Source organism: Rhincodon typus, chromosome 27, assembly GCF_021869965.1.
Source record: "Rhincodon typus isolate 14 chromosome 27, sRhiTyp1.1, whole genome shotgun sequence".
Classification (NCBI taxonomy): Eukaryota; Metazoa; Chordata; class Chondrichthyes; order Orectolobiformes; family Rhincodontidae; genus Rhincodon; species Rhincodon typus.
In genome coordinates, this window is record NC_063358.1 from 43,145,711 (window position 1) to 43,160,720 (window position 15,010).

At 39.5% G+C, this 15,010-nt stretch overlaps 1 protein-coding gene across 1 annotated transcript in view; it reads left to right on the top strand.

The window, feature by feature from the left end:
• The window catches only part of LOC109916430 (potassium voltage-gated channel subfamily KQT member 4-like), a 540,155-nt gene that overhangs the window by 391,900 nt on the left and 133,245 nt on the right, over window positions 1–15,010 (top strand). The window contains exons 5-6 of the mRNA XM_048613162.1: window positions 2,511–2,636; window positions 12,513–12,623. Coding sequence (XP_048469119.1) covers window positions 2,511–2,636; window positions 12,513–12,623 — 237 coding nt within the window. The remainder of the gene's footprint in view (window positions 1–2,510; window positions 2,637–12,512; window positions 12,624–15,010) is intronic.

Consider the following 15,010-nt stretch of genomic DNA (forward strand, 5'->3'; position numbering starts at 1 on the left):
CCTATTTATTTCAAAACCCCCTTCCCCTCCCCCTTTTCTGATGAAGGGTCTAGGCCCGAAACGTCAGCCTCTCTGCTCCTATGATGCTGCTTGGCCTGCTGTGTTCATCCAGCCCTGCACCTTGTTGTCTACTTGTGATGCAATTTTCTAAGAACTATGTACCTGAACCTCTAGGTCTCTCTCACACTCAGATTCTGAGGAAGGGTCACAGGACCCGAAACATTAACTCTGATTTTTTTCTTCGCAGTTCCTGCCAGAGCTGATGAGCTTTTCCAGCAACTTCTGTTTTTGTTCCTGATTTACAGCATCCACAGTTCTTTCTGTTTTCCCTAGGTCTCTCTTTTGGACAACACTACCCAAGGCCCTACCATTATCTGAATAAGACCTGTCCTTGTTTGTTTTACCAAAATGCAATACTTCACATTTATTCAAATTAAACTCCACCTGTCACTCCTCAGCCTATTGGCCTGGTTGATCGAGATGTCTTTGTACTGTAGATGACCTTCTTCACCATCTACGATACCACCAATATTGGTGTCATTCGCAAACGTACTAACAATGCTTCCTATATTTTCATCCAAATCAATTATCTAAATAACCATCAACAGTGCATCCAGCACCAAATCCTGTAGAACTCTGCTGGTCACAGGCCTCTAGTCTGAGTAACAACCCACCACCACCACCCTCTGTCTCCTACTGTCAAGGCAGTTTTTATCTATTTGGCTAGCTCTCCCTGAATCCCATGTGTTCTAACTTTACTAACCAGTCTACCATGCAGAATCTTGTCAAAGGCCTTGCTAAAGTCCATGTACGTAACTCTACCGCTCTGCCCTCATCTATCTTCTTGGCCTCATCCTCAAAAAACTCAATCAAATTTGTGGGCACAATTTCCCACACACAAAGCTGCGCTGACTATCAATAATCAGTCCTTACCTCTCCTCCCCTTGAAGACTTTCCCTGCCTGGTTCATGTGCAGTAACTATCAAGCTGAAAAATGAATCCTCTTATAAGAATTTCCATCTCACTGAGAAGGCTTCAGGCCAATCCCTATCCAACAACCTGCTTTGAGAACTCTGCTCATATTTTGACAGTTGTGACAAAGTCAACAACATTCCAAATCAAACAATCCAAACCATTCCAAAAAAACATTGATGTCTCATTGTAACATGTCTCAATGTTAGCAGATCCTGTAAAAATTTCCAGGATCCAGACCTGCATCATTGCCAAAAACTAATCAGTTCTTCCTTGTGACATACCGAACCTTACTTGGAAGCCATCTCTTTGTTTTGAGATATATTGTTCACAGACCACATATTAACACACAGTTGCAAAAATATCACTGTCTAACTATAGAACAATGTAATAATGAGCTGCAGATTCACCCCCATTTTACACTACAGAATTAGGAGCAGAGTACTGGCTGGTACAGCATGTTAGGCATAATCCTTTCATTGCAAAAATCTGTGTCTAGCAGTTAATGAGGTGAAAGTCTCGTGTCTTTGCTGGTTCCTCTATGAAATAAGTTTAGAAGGTTCACTGCAAAAGCTACTTCAACTTGATAAGCTGGAATGATACTGTGCTTTTTAAAAGAGATTTGTTATGTGCTGTTTCTTTTGAAGAGGGGTTTTGACACCAAAGTGCCAACATGGCTGCTTCAGAAGCAGTGGGTAAACAGCTTTGAGCTCCTTGGGTGTTTTTTTTTAAATTAGACAAAAGAAACATGAGTGAATGGAATCATGGTCACACAGATCAAGGGTTTTAATTTTGATTTCTGTTGGAATTAGGTTTCTGGAGTTGAAGCTGATACACACAGCTCTGTCTCTGCTGCACCAAAAAGCTTGTATTTTCTGTGATCTACTACATAGTTTCTTTTGGTGTCCTTTGCTCCTGGACTGGAGATTGTTCTTATGTGCTACCTGTTTTGCTGAATTTGCTTTTGCCAAGGGGTGTTTATGGGATGCTACTATATTGGAACAGTCAAATGACTAGTAATTAAATAATACATTACTTTGTTATGGATTTCAAGAGAGTTAAAGTCTAGAATCTGAAACACAGTGCCTTAGTCTTGCCTTTAAATAAGATAAAAGTTAAGATCTAGGCTATTTCCTTGACATATTTTGAGGGGGTTTGGCCTGGTCCATAACGAAGCGTACACAAACAGCCAGCTGTGAGGAAGTATGCATGCATGTGGTTTGAAGATGATTACTCAGTGTTGTTTGTTATGATAGGGCCAATTGAATTCAAGCTTGGTTATGCTCTCATACATAGTCCAACACAGACATTTTCCTGTGGAAGTTAACCAAGAAGTGGAAGCACAAATTGTTGATTTGATTGCATCTCTTCATGTCTGGGACAAGTGATACTAGTTCCCAGCTAAAATCAGCGAACTTAGTACGGCTTTGTTACTTACCTGATTGTGTACATAGCAACTGAGGAATCGGGAGGCTGAATTAATTATTGCTTAATTGTTTTGTTCAATTTAGTAAGATGTTTTCTTCTTTCTCTTGCAGGAGCTGATTACAGCCTGGTACATTGGGTTCTTAATACTCATTTTCTCTTCTTTCCTCGTTTATCTGGCTGAGAAGGAGGCAAATTCTCAATTTTTGACATACGCAGACTCCCTGTGGTGGGGTACAGTAAGTCCAGATATTAATATTCTAGTTTATTCTTTTGTTTGGATGGTATTGTAATGATTAAATGTTAATGGGCAGTAATGAAAACAGAAAACGTTTGCAGTACTCAGCAGGTAAGGCAACAGCCTGGAGTGAAATCAAATTATTGGGTGCAATCTTCCCCTCCCAAAAGTAGCAGAAAGGTGTTGGGAGGGGACAGTAAGTGGGCAGTTAGGTGTCAAGGAGATCCTCAATGCATATCCAATACCTCAGGAATTAAGCTGTGGGCAGGAACGCCATGTCACCTTCCTACCAACTAACGTCCTTCAGAGGTTAGTTAATGACCACTTATGGGTCTCTTCACAATACTGCCATAATTAACCACAATCCCATCAGGCATGAACAGTGGCAGCCTTCCCAACTACATTACAGCGGCCTGTTGCTGGATTGGGCAAAATCTATGGACAATCGGGTGTACAAATGAGGGTCAAGGGATGGCCACTAAAAGTCCTTCCTTCTGACACCCCTAATTCTCTGTGATCCCCTTGCCATTGTTCCTGCATTTCTGTTTACTGTGCTTTGACGGTGATGTTCATCTGACCCAGTTTTGCTGCTGACATCATACTTAGATCAAAAAGTAGAAGATGTTGCTCAATATTTCAAGTCAGTGACCTTTGTTCAGAACTTAGGTAGAGGGATGAGAACCTGAAAGAAGATTTCAGTGAGCTAGATCATTCAACGGCCTCGCAGGTAGTAAGTCTGCATTATTCCCACATCATAACAGAAAATAGGAAGATAGAGCAGCATAATAAAGAAACACTGCAAAGAGAGTGTTATAGATTCCTGAGGCATTGGCACTAGATCTGAGGTAAATAGGACCTGAACAAGCCAGATGGCTTGCATCTCAACAGACCTGGGACCGTATCATGTTGGAGAGGTTTGTTAGTGTTATTAAGGAGGAATAAACTAGCTTAGAAGAGGTATGGAAACCTAAACATACATTCAGAAGGAAGACAGAAGTTGGAAATAGACGCAAGAAAATTAGTAAGGAAATATTGAAGATTGTGGAAACAACAGCTTAAAAACTAGAGAACAAAGGAGTTTTTCAATAAATAATGTTATATCTTCAGTGCAAGGAGTCCAGTGATTAACTGGATGACCTGAGGGCATTGATAGACATTTATAAGTATGAAACATCTCTGAAATATGACTTAATGGCAGTTCTTGGTGGTAGAGTTTTCAGTCGGAATAGAGGAAGGGATAAAAAATGAGGAAGGGCTGCAGTATTGACCAAAGAAAGAATCACAACTGTGATGAAGGATGATATACTATAAGGCATAGCAAACCAGGCTATATGGTCAAACTAAAACCACACTGTTGGAAATATCCTATATACCTCGCAACAGTCACAGGGAGATAAAACAGCAGATATGTAGACAAATTGCTGAAAAGGGCAGAAACTAAAGGGGAATAATGGTATGGGATTTCAACTATCCCAATATTGCTTTTAATAAATTAACTGTAAAAGTTACGGGGGACTTAACATTCAGAATGTAGTTTTATTTGGAAATGTGGCTTGTAGTTTTGCTCAACAAGATTCCACAAAAAGCAATGAGATACAAGACAGATTATGCAGCATAGGAATGGGTAATTTAGTTCAATCAGATCATCTGATTTTGTTATTTGTTGAAGGATAAGTACTGGCTAAGACTCAAGGGAGAACACCACAATCCTGTTCTTTAAGTAGTACCATTGGATGTTTTATATTGGCCTGAGAGGACAGACAGGTTCTCAGTTTTCAATGTAAACGTTTTGGTGAAGACTGGCATCTGTAATGGTGAGAAACTGAATAAAAAGTTGGGTAGGATCGTTGATTTGGCACTTCCACTGATGTTGATTGCAACTGCTTCAGCCTCACATACTAGATCATCTGTCTTCCATGCCTCCAATTCTTGCTTAATTGTATACATTCATTCATGATCCCAGACAGGAACCTGACTTAAAAGATCATATTTTTACTTGTTTTGGTTTCAGTGAAGTGGTCTCTGCTGAAATGTAAGCACACAATGCTGCAGGTTTTGCTTTGACAATAAAGCGGAGGTTTGTTACAAAACGAACACTGACTTCTTCTCTTGGGAGAATGGAACCGAGGTCGTAGCCTTAATGTGCAGTGGTTCCCCAATGTATGTTTTCAGTCTTGCTGAGGTCTTGTACAAACTTAAGGTTTGGAGTGCAGAGTGAATCTTGTTAAAGACCGATTCAATAATCACAGATACATCTGCATCAGTATCAACCTCCATGAGAACCGAGTGACCGTTTAACCTGACAATTATTTTAATCAGTTCTGATTTGGATGTTGCTGAGCAATTTAACTGGGACAACCCACATGTAGGTGGACATTCCAGGGTATGCACTCTCCTGGATACTGGCCTATGAGTTCTTTTACTCAAGTCAAGGCACACAGGACTCCTTTGCTGTCTTGAGTCCTCATACCGACAGCGACTACAATAGCTTGCCAGCCTGGATCCTGAAGAACATTTTAGCCATTTGGCCAAGGCTCAGCTTTATTGTGGGGTTTTGCAGTGGGCTGACCTAGGCTCCCTGTGCAAAGGATATGCCCTGAGTGGGGCTACACTTAAGTGGTGTGCCCCAAGTTTAGTCAGAAAGGTGAGGGTGTCCACATCCATTGGGATGCCATGTAGTTGCCATGCTTCACCTGCCGCATTGTCTAGTGACAAAGCCAGTTGTAGTGCTCCTTTGAAGTCCAGTTGGGCTTCAGGTATTAGATGTTTTTGCGCAGTTATGTAATTAATCCCACATACCAAACAGTCACTTGGCATCTCATTCAGGGTTAACCCAAAATCATACGCCTCTGTCTGTCATCTTAATCTCATCAAAAAATCCCAGTATGGATTCCCTTAGTTCTCGAACGGTCAAATAAAACTGATGATATCTCAGAATTAGAGGAGGTTTGGGGTTGTAATATTCCTTAATTAAATCTGTCAACTCTTGAATGGTTTTAGCATCTGGTGCCTCAGGGAAGGTTAAGCTCCTACTAATGAAAAATGCTGCAGGTACACAAGCAGTCAGAAGGATTACTCATTGCTTTTTGGCTGCCCAAATGTCATTTCCCAAAAAAAAATCATATACTTTACACATACTGGACTCAGTCTTTAACAGCAGGATCAAACAAGTCAAGCTTCCCAAATAAAGGCATGTTACCAGAAATAATTACCCCCAACTTAAAGACAATTATTGTGAGTAAATTTTCTTCAGGCACATACTGTTTTCTCTCATCGCCTCTAAAATAACTGCACGGAGGCTGGTATCCCATCACCAAGTCACATTTTGTTTACACATGCACAATACATGGGCTCTGACCAGCCAGCTCAAAGCCAATCCCTAGACTGAAGAGACTTTCTGAATGTCTTGTTTATATCTGTCAGCTGGGGCTCCCTGATTGGCCCAGGTCAATAACCTCAATCAATGATCTCATAGTCAATGAGATCCACCTGGCCCTGGTTCCAATCAACGATCTCATAGTTAATGGATCCACCTGGCCCTGGTTCCAATCACTACAGGATATAATCGTAATTTATAATTACATTAACTTTGTGATAATTCACACATAATCATTGTGTACCATCTGGTTTTGGCACCACCAGTATGGGTGTTCTCCATTTGCTGCAACTCACTTTGATTATGTCATCTCTGAGCATGCTTTCAATCTCTTTTTGAACCTGTACCAATTATAGAGGGTTAAACCTATCGGGATATTGTTTAATTAGAACAACATTTCCTATATCTACTTGATGCATAATCAGTTTAGTACTTCTCAGCTTATTCCCACTTACCTCTCCTTGTGATTGTGATAACTCTTTCAGGACATGACTCAATAATTTATCCCAATTTTTGAAAACTTCCTCATTGGCCAATTTAATTTGAGAATGTCAAATTCAGAATCAACTGGTTTTGGTTCTTCACTCTGAGTTAACACAGTAACCTGTAACCAGTAACACATTCTCCTTTCACTTGCCTTCCCTATCAAAATATCATTTGAGCATATTCACATGACATACTGAGTTTTCCTTCTATCTGGCATTTTCATCAAATAATTCACATCACTCAATTTCTTTTTGATTTGATAAAACCCACTAAACCTTGCCTTTAAACATTTAAACACTGGTAATAACCCTAACAATTTATTTCAGCAAACAAATTAAGAAGTTTTGATCTCTTGTCTGCTTCCTATTTCATTACATACTGTGCTATTTTTAAAGGCAATCAAGTCAATTCATCCACTGTCTTAATCTCTCCCTAAAATTTGACACATAGTCCAAAAATGTAGTCTCTGAATTCTGACTCACTAATTTCTCCTTAATTAATTTCAGTTGTTCTCTCAACCCATGCCCAAAAACTAATTCAAATGGACTGAATTTAGTTGATTCATTAGGTGCATCCCTAATTGCAAACAGTACACATGGAATTCCTTTATCCCAATTCTCTGGTTAGTCTTGACTGTAAACCCTCAACATGGTCTTTAAAATTTGATGTCAACACACTAATGGTCCCTGGATTTCTGGATGGTGTTCAGTGGATTTGAATTGTTTTATTCCTAACCGATCCATAACTCCCTTGAACAACTTAGATCTAAAATTTGACTGTTGATCCCATTGTATTTCTGTGGATAGTCCTATCTAGTAAAAAAAAACTTGCGTAACTCTTTTGCAATCCTTTTAGCCATGATACTGAGTAATGGAATGGCCTCTGGAAATGTCGTGGATACATCCATCATGGTCAACAAATACTGATTCGTATTTGGTGTTTTAGATAGGGGTCCTATGCAATCAATTACGACTCTTGCAAAAGGTTCTTCAAATGCTGGGAAATATATTAAGGATGCTGGTTTTATCACTGCATGTGACATGGCCAGCAAAATTCAACCACTTCTCTATGCAGTCCAGGCCAATGAAAATGTTTTTGTATTTTGGCTTACGTTTTCCATACTCCCAAATGACCTCCTACTGGTAACTCATGTGCTACCCGCAATACCTCTTTTCCCTCTTAATGCACTGCTGTTAGCACTGCTGTTGCTGTTAGCAACAGTTAGCACTGCTGCCTCACAGCGCAGTTCAATTCCAGACTTGGGCAGCAATCTGTGTAGAGTTTGTACAATCTCCCCATGTGTGTATGGGTTTCCTCTGGTTGCTCCAGTTTCCTCCCACACTCCAAGGATATGCAGATTAGGTGGATTGGCCATGCTAAATTGCCCATAGTGTCTGGGGATGTGTAGGCTGGCTGGATTTGCCATGGGGAAAATGCAGGGTTACAGGATTGGGTAAGGGTCTGGGTGAGATGCTATATGGAGCAGTGGTTGGTGTGGGGGGGTGTGGTGCGGTGTGGACTCGGTGGGCCGGGTGGCCTGCTTCCACACTGTAGGGTTTCTGTGATTTCTGTCCATTTTTCATTTGTCTGAATATGTGATGGTCTCCATTACCTCACCATCACTTCATTTTTAAGATTGTAACATTCTGGGATATACTCAAATTCTTCTGTGCATGCTTTTTGATACAACTGCTTTATTTTTTCATCTTTCTGCTGTATTTCAACTAACTTCTCTGAATTAAAAAATGCCTGCTTTGTCCTCCAACTGCTCTTGTTTTTTCTTAACGATTTGATCAAACGTAGTGTCTGATAATTGAACTTCAACTTCCTTATTTTTACTCCTTAATCTCTCCTCCTGTTTCAGCCTGTGGCTTTGTGACCTTGTTACCGCAAAGTTAGAAAAAATGCCAGGATATACTTCTGTAACATCTCAGTTGTCTGATTTTCCAATGGCTTTTCAACCAGGGTAGGCATCACTCCTGCCTGTGATCCAGCAATATCATTACTAAGGATAAACTGTATTTCTGGAACTGAGAATTCCTCTATTACTTCTATCAACATTTCACCACTTTTCACCTTATAGAATGAAACACTTCTGTTCTCACCATGAAATCCACATATTACCACCTTTTCTGGCAATAGTCCTTTTGAATTACATACTTCCTCATGTTCCCACATCTCTTAAAATATTAATTTCTTTACCTGCTCCTCCTGGTACGCATGAGCAAACCATACCCATCTAAGTAAATTCTTAAGAGATCTGGCACTTTCTTACCAATCAACCCCTGACCAGGCTGCAGATTCTTTGGCAGGTCTTTTGCTTCCCCTGAGCTTTTCTTTACCTCTTTAACAATACTCTTTGCTTATCTTAATACTTCTGAGGAAGGGTCACTGGACCCGAAACATTAACTCTGATTTTTTTTTCACAGATGCTACCAGACCTGCTGAGCTTTTCCAGAAACTTCTGTTTTTTTTGTTCCTTTGCTTATCTTGTTTTCCCACATCCATCCTCCCAGTACTTTTCTTTTAAACCACCAACACAGCGACTTCATTTGTCCTACTTTAGTATAGTGAAAATAACTAAGGTTTTTTACTTCTCTTTCCCCGTCATAGCTTTCCTTTTTAACCTGTGGTAAACTAGCTTTACTATCTTCAATGAGATTTCCTTTTCCCGTACTACATGAGGATTTCTCTTTTCCCCAACTTCAATTGAAATTGATGTCAGAAGCCAAACTTTGATTTATGAACTAACTCATAATCATCTGCTGTTTCAGCTGCTAATCTTGCAATTTTAACTCTCTGCTCTTCCATGAGTTCTCACTACTTCAGGAAATGAATTTATGAACTCCACCAAATTAACAGTTTCTCTAAGAGAGTCATATGTTCGATCGATTTTCAATGCCCCTATCCACCTATAAAAGTTACTTTCTTTGATCTTTTCAAACTCGATGTACGTTTGACCAGGCCCCTCCTTAGATTCCTAAAACATTGTCCTCTTATTGTGATGCAAACACCTCACGAGCTCTACCTACCAAATTCGATTGAATCAACCATGCCCGCAAGCCAGTGATCATTTCATTTGTTTAGCCACTTTCTTAAATGAAATAAAAATGGCTTCTACATCCTTATCATCGACCTTGGTAAAGCTTGGATGTATTAAACAAATGTGGAGGTGCTAGTGTTGGATTGGGGTGGACAAAGTCAGAAGTCACATGACAGCAGGTTATAATCAACAAATTTATTTGAAACCACAAGCTTTCAGAGCGCAGCTCCTTTGTCAGACGAAGTGAGAGAGAAACACAGAACACAGAATTTATAGGCAGAGAGAGATCAAGGGCAGAGAGATCAAAAGACCATACAAATGGTGTGAGTGGAGTGTCAAATAATAAGTCTCTGCAGGTGATCTGAAGTGTTTGACGGTGTGACTAAAGTGTCAATAGCTGAATAACAAGCAAAAAGATGACATGTAATCCAATTAAATGAGGAAGAGAGATAATTACAAAAAATTAAAAATAACGTGGTGCTGGAGATAAACCAAGTTAGTTTGTACAGTTTTGGATTACTTATTACTTTGGTTAGACTCTCAACATGCTACTCTTGTACCTGTCATGTTATTCCAGTCATTTGGTTTGTTTCCAGCATCACCTTATTTTTAATTTTTTACCGCTACCTCCGTCATTTTAAATCAACTTTCATTTTTCAGTTTCAGCTTCTGAATTTTGAAAGTTGTCTCTTCCTCCTTTTCTTCTGTCACTTTTTCCCTTTCTTCTGCTTGGGCTATTCTTTCTTTTTCTTCTACTTTTGATTGTAATGAAACTGTTTCACTTCCTTTTCATATTCAAGCAGTTTAATTGCAATTGAATTTAGCCATTTCTAATGATTCTGATTGCGTTCATGATAATTGTCAATGCTCAGTTATTGCTGCAATTATCTGCCCTTTCTTCACCAACAAACGTAATTCCCACTCTAGCTTGTCTGCCAATTCCAAAAGATTTGCCTTCTGTATTCACCTTCTGTAAACCATCCCCAGGTGGCTCCTTTCATACCCTAGAAGCTCTAAGCTATGGAAAGAGCCATTGTTATAATCGTAATTAAACCATCCAAATGCAACACACAAAAAGAGAACATCAACACTCATCACTCACCATCTTTGAGTCCAATAATCCCAAACCCAATCTGGAATTAGAGATTTTGATCCTGACAAGAGCCCCCAATTTGTAATGGACCAGACCAAACCACTTCAGAACACATCAAGGAGATAGCCTAGACCCTAACGTTTATCTCATTTACTTGCAAAATTAAGGGGCTGCATTCCAGCTGTGATTTGATTGGTCAAACTACTAGACTTTAAGCAAAACATACTTTATTCTCACACCACAGTTAAAATACAAACAAAAAAAGAATTGACATAACTTAAACTCAATAAAATACTTAACAAAATAATATATACTTCAATTAATACTCGTCAACTGTTCCAATATAGCAGCATCCCATAAACACATCCTTGGTAAAGGCAAGAGACAACAAGGTGCAGAGCTGGATGAACACAGCAGGCCAAGCAGCATCATAGCAGCAGAAAGGCTGACGTTTCGGGCCTAGACCCTTCATCAGAAAAGGTAAAGGCAAATTCAGCAAAACAAATTTCCTCCACTTGGTATCTCTTCCAGTCCAGGAAAAGGAGCACTGACAGAAAGAATCTAGCAGCAGAGGGAGAGCTGTGTTAAGTAGCTTCAAAACCCAATTTATACAACTGAAAGCAAAACTTAAAATTTAGGTCTGTGTGAGCCTAAGTCCACCCACTCATGCTTCTTTTGTCTACTTTAACAAACAGCCAAAGCTATTTACTTTGCTTTCCATGGTGCAGACACCTCAGTACCAGATTTGCAACACTCACCTTCAAGAGAACCAGGACAGACACATCCCTCTTAAAGGCACATATAGTCACAATAATTTCAAAAATCCTTACAAGTTCCTGACTCATAACCAGAAATCCAAACTCACACCAAATAACATTAAAAATTACACACGCAAATCCCATAGTTTACATCACAACTGGATGCTTCATTTTCAATAAGATGTGGTTCAACAGTAGCCATCTGAATAACTATTTCGACAAACCTGCTATCAATTAAACCTCCCTGAGTAGGCATTTCTGTCAATGTAAAATAACTAGCACTCTCCTTATACATGGCAATGTAAAACCATTGATAGCTGAGGCTTTTTTGTCTAAATTTTTTTTATCTTAATATTTTTCTTCAGATCAGCGATTAGCATTTTATGTTTTTTCTGAAGCAATTTGTTTACCTCCCAAACATACACAGTACCTCTGTTTAATTACAAGTTAAACATCTGAGTACAGGACATATTTTTCCATTCTTCAGAGAGTACATCGCACAGCCTTGTGTGAAGAAAGCTTTTCTTATCTCTAACTTCTTCATCCCACTATTTTAAGTGATTCGCCTGTCCCACTCTGACCAGCATTCCTAGTATCTCCAGGTTTTCTCACCTTTCTTCTCTATCAGCAATCTATTAACCATTGATTAAAGTTTAAATTTAACAATGGATTTGGAGTTTTGTTTTAATCACAGAGGTGATATGGGTGCAGATGGAGCCATTCAGCCCATTGTGCCTGCACTGGCTCTGCAAATAAGCATCAATACTGACTGCCAATCTCTTGCTTTTCACCATCACCTTGCACAGTACTTTTATCCAAATAATTATCAGTTACCCTGTTCGAAGCCTCTAAGAGGCTGCTCAATTTTCAAATATCCAATTCTTAAGATAATACAAGTGAGTAAAGCAACATCTTGCTGCACATTTGCTTGGATTTGTTCAGTTTGGTTTGGTTTCTTCGATCTTATGCTGTGCCAACAGAATTCCATTGTTGTTTTACTCTACTCAGCAGAAATCTGGCTGCTGTCTGCCTGGTTAAAATGATCGGACTACTCGGGGTGAAAAAATAGATTTAAAATTAGTTGAAAAACTCAATTTTAAAAATCTTCTCTAATTTTGCAGGTTACACTAACAACAATTGGCTACGGTGATAAAACTCCACAAACATGGCTTGGTCGAATGTTGGCAGCAGGATTTGCACTATTAGGAGTCTCTTTCTTTGCTCTACCAGCTGTAAGTATATGAGACATATTTTCTAAAAGCTGGTCATATTACCCTCATCAGCAAAATTCACAAAAATTACTAAAGTGAAGGGAAAACAACCTTTATATTGTATGAGGGGAGAATGTGGATTGGTTAGCAATTCAGTTTGATTGGTAGAGGCATTGCCATGGAGACTACACCAGTTAATGATGACTAATAGTTGTAAGAAGCCACATCTTCTTTCATTTTGGACTGGGAAATGAAAATAAGAAAAAATGGAAGCTGCCTTTAATAAATGGCAAATTATACAAATAGGTGTTTGCAGCTGGGCAGAAGCAAGTGAAGCTCACTGAGAGACCATGAGACATTGCTATCTTTTGGTAACATTCAGTTCAGATGAGTTACCACCACTTATTGTGGGATCAAGAGGGCTCAGCATAGTAAAAGCCCTCTGAATGGTCAGGGTTTACCTCAATACAGATTGTGTGAGGAGAATGAAAAGAGAGAAGCAGAGAGACCTTCAAAAATTGGCTGGATAAATCTCTGTCTCCCCTTTCTCTGTAAAGTGGCTCTTTCCAATTTTTGGTTGAAAGAGCAAAAGAAATACATTCAGAAATGCTGAAAGATATAATTCTGATTCCAAAGAGAAAAGAAAGGTCCATGTCCAACGAATCAACTAGTGGACTAAACAGTGCCCATTGTGCCATAACTGAAGAATCAGAAGAATTGTGAAACCAGCCCATCTGGTTTTATGAATTGGACATTTGCTACAGAACTGTCTTGTACTGATCACAGTTTTCCCTCCACTCAATATTTGTGTTTTGTCTGCTTCTCTTTGTGTCTGTGGAAATTTTAAAGGGGTAAAGTTTAAGTTACTTTAATTATAAATCATTTTTTAAGTGTTTTTGTTAAATTTAAGTATGTTACAATAAATAGTTATTTTTACTGTTAGTGAAGAAACCTCTTGTGGTTTGCTTTTGTCTTGGGTGGCAATCATTCAGAGACAAATTGGACAATCCAATAGTTTCATTAAATTTTCACATTTGCGGCAACTCTGGAAATAGTGGGACTTGAGTTCTGGCATGCCATCCCCATTGAATCGTGACACAGTTAACTGCAACGATTTGTTTAAAATTTATTTTAAAATACACAGTTTGACTGTGATTCGTCAAAGCATTGCACCCAGACATGAACCAGAGAATGGCTGTCACCTATTTTGCTGAGTTGACATGGGTGCAGTGTGTGTACTTGTTCTTTCTGTCTGAATAAGAACATAAGAAATAGGAGCAGGAATAGGCCTTCTGGCCCATTGAGCCTGCTCCACCATTCAATAAGATCATGCCTGATCTTTTCATGGACTCAGCTCCACACCTGCCTGGTCACCATACCCTTAATTCCTTTATTGTTCAAAAATCTATCTATCTTCGCCTTAAAAACATTGAACAAGATAGCTTCAACTGCTCCACTGTGCAGGGAATTCCACAGATTCACAATCCTTTGGGTGAAGAAGTTCCTCCTCAACTCAGTCCTAAATCTGCTCCCCCTAATTTTGAGGCTATGCCCCCAAGTTCTAGTTTCACCCCCAGTGGAAACAACGTCCCTGTTTCTATCCTATCTATTCCCTTCATCATTTTGATTGTTTATATAAGATCCCCCCTTTGGTCTTCTAAATTCCAGTGATTACAGTCCCAGTCTACTCAATCTCTCATCATAAAGCAACCTTCTCAATTCCAGAATCAATCTACCGAACCTCTTCTGCACCGCCTTCAGTGGCAGTACATCCTTTCTCAAGTCAGGAGACCAAAACTGTACTCAGTACTCTAGGTGTGGTCTCACCAGCACCCTATACAGCTGCAGGATAACCTCCCTATTTTTAAACTCCATCCCTCCAGCAATGAAGGACAATATTCCATTTGCCTTCTTAATTACCTGTAGCACCTGCAAACCAACTTTTTGTGATTCATGCACAAGGAAATCTAGGCCTCTCTGCACAGCAACATGCTACAATTTTTCAGCATTTAAATAGTAGTTCATTTTGCTGTTATTCCTACCCAAACGGATGACCTCACATTTACTAACATTGTATTCCATCTGCCAGACCCTTCCCACTCACTTAACCTATCTATAGCTCTCTGCAGATTTTCATTGCCTTCTGCACTCATTTTAGTGCCAAATGCAAACTTTGACACACTACACTTGATCGCCAAAAGACATTATAGTGTCATAGAGTCCTACAGCATGGAGACAGGCCCTTCAGCCCAAACTGGTCCATGCCGACCAAAATGTCCATCCACGCTAACCCCATTTCCCTGCACTTGGCCCATATCCTTCTGAATCTTTCCTATCCATGTATTCGTCCAAATGCTTATTAAATGTTATCAGAGATAGTAGGAACTGCAGATGCTGGAGAATCCGAG